The sequence below is a fragment of the Nanorana parkeri genome, unplaced genomic scaffold (genome assembly GCF_000935625.1).
Source record: "Nanorana parkeri isolate BGI_ZX_2015 unplaced genomic scaffold, ASM93562v1 scaffold4392, whole genome shotgun sequence".
NCBI classification, from domain to species: Eukaryota; Metazoa; Chordata; class Amphibia; order Anura; family Dicroglossidae; genus Nanorana; species Nanorana parkeri.
In genome coordinates, this window is record NW_017310655.1 from 1,373 (window position 1) to 2,861 (window position 1,489).

A 1,489-nucleotide genomic window follows, 5' to 3' on the forward strand; every position below is an offset into this window, starting at 1 on the left:
CCGGACTCCGTCCATTCCATGTTACATACCGGACTCCGTCCCTCCCATGTAGTTGTATGTAGGACTCCATGTTTTTCTCATGTCCCTCGTGGACTTCTGGGTGTTATTGATCTCTAATGTTCTCCGTCAGGTTCAGGGCAGACTGATAGCTGACTCGGCTCCATGTCCGGGGTGATTGTGACACGGAAGGCCGAGGGGTCAGCTCTGGAATTCTGGTTGTCACTTCTCTCGGGGGACACGGCCGCTGTCCATACTCTGCTGGAAGTTCCGGATGATTCCATTCACCCCGACTCCGTGTTTGATACGAGTGATGTGGAGGAATGGAGGAACTATCGCTACAACACCACAGCCCTGAGTAGGTCCCTAGAACAAAGTCTAGGTCCGCCCCTCCAGCTGGGGGTGGAACTACAAATCCCATGAGGCATTGCAAGACTCTCACAGACGTGACTCCTGGAGAGAGATGCATCATGGGACTCGTAGTTCCACCACAGCTGGAGGGGGCGGAGTTTGGCTGGTCTAGGTTATGAGGGTGTATAATTCATGGTTCTTACATGACCCCTCTGTTATCTGTAGGATCTCCTTATAGTTCCTAGATGACCCCTCTATGATCTGTAGGATCTCTTCATGGTTCCTATATGACCCCTATATGATCTGTAGGATATCTTCATGGTTCATATAGGACCCCTCTATGATCTGTAGGATCTCCTCATGGTTCTTACATGACCCCTCTATGATCTGTAGGATCTCTTCATGTTTCTTACAAGACCCCTCTATGATCTGTAGGATCTCTTCATGGTTCCTATATGACCCCTCTATGATCTGTAGGATCTCCTCGTGGTTCTTACATGACCCCTCTATGATCTGTAGGATCTCCTCATGGTTCCTATATGACCCCTCTATGATCTGTAGGATCTCCTCATGGTTCTTACGTGACCCCTCTATGATCTGTAGGATCTCTTCATGGTTCCTATATGACCCCTCTATGATCTGTAGGATCTCTTCATGGTTCTTACATGACCCCTCTATGATCTGTAGGATCTCTTCATGGTTCCTATATGACCCCTCTATGATCTGTAGGATCTCTTCATGGTTCTTACATGACCCCTCTATGATCTGTAGGATCTCTTCATAGCTCCTAAACCACCGATCAAATCTGTAGGATCTCTTCATAGCTCCTAAACCACCGATCAGAATATTGACATGTCTGGTATTTGGATGTGATTGGTGACTGTGGATGAAGAGTGGAAATGACACAAGTGAAGTGTTGATATATGTTGTGTTCATGTTTAGTGAAAGGGGAGTTCCTGGGTTATGGCCTCCTCAGAGGTCCTGGCGATCCGTTCTATTAGTTCCATTGTATGGGAGGACTCATCTGATTTGTCTTCTCTCTCCAAGGTGTGCCAAGCTGCTTCTACAACACGGGGCCCATATCAACAGTCCCCTCGTATCTCCGTCCCCTCGTATCTCCGTCCCGTCGTATCTCCGTCCC

General features: G+C 48.2%; 1 protein-coding gene across 1 annotated transcript in view; it reads left to right on the forward strand.

Annotated features, from left to right (window-relative positions):
- Positions 1-1,489, forward strand: part of LOC108803890 (ankyrin repeat and SOCS box protein 10-like) — a gene marked incomplete at its 5' end in the record, with an annotated part of 14,728 nt that overhangs the window by 1,259 nt on the left and 11,980 nt on the right. The window contains one exon of the mRNA XM_018575679.1: positions 1,396-1,476. Within this exon, the coding sequence (XP_018431181.1) occupies positions 1,396-1,476 (81 nt within the window). The remainder of the gene's footprint in view (positions 1-1,395; positions 1,477-1,489) is intronic.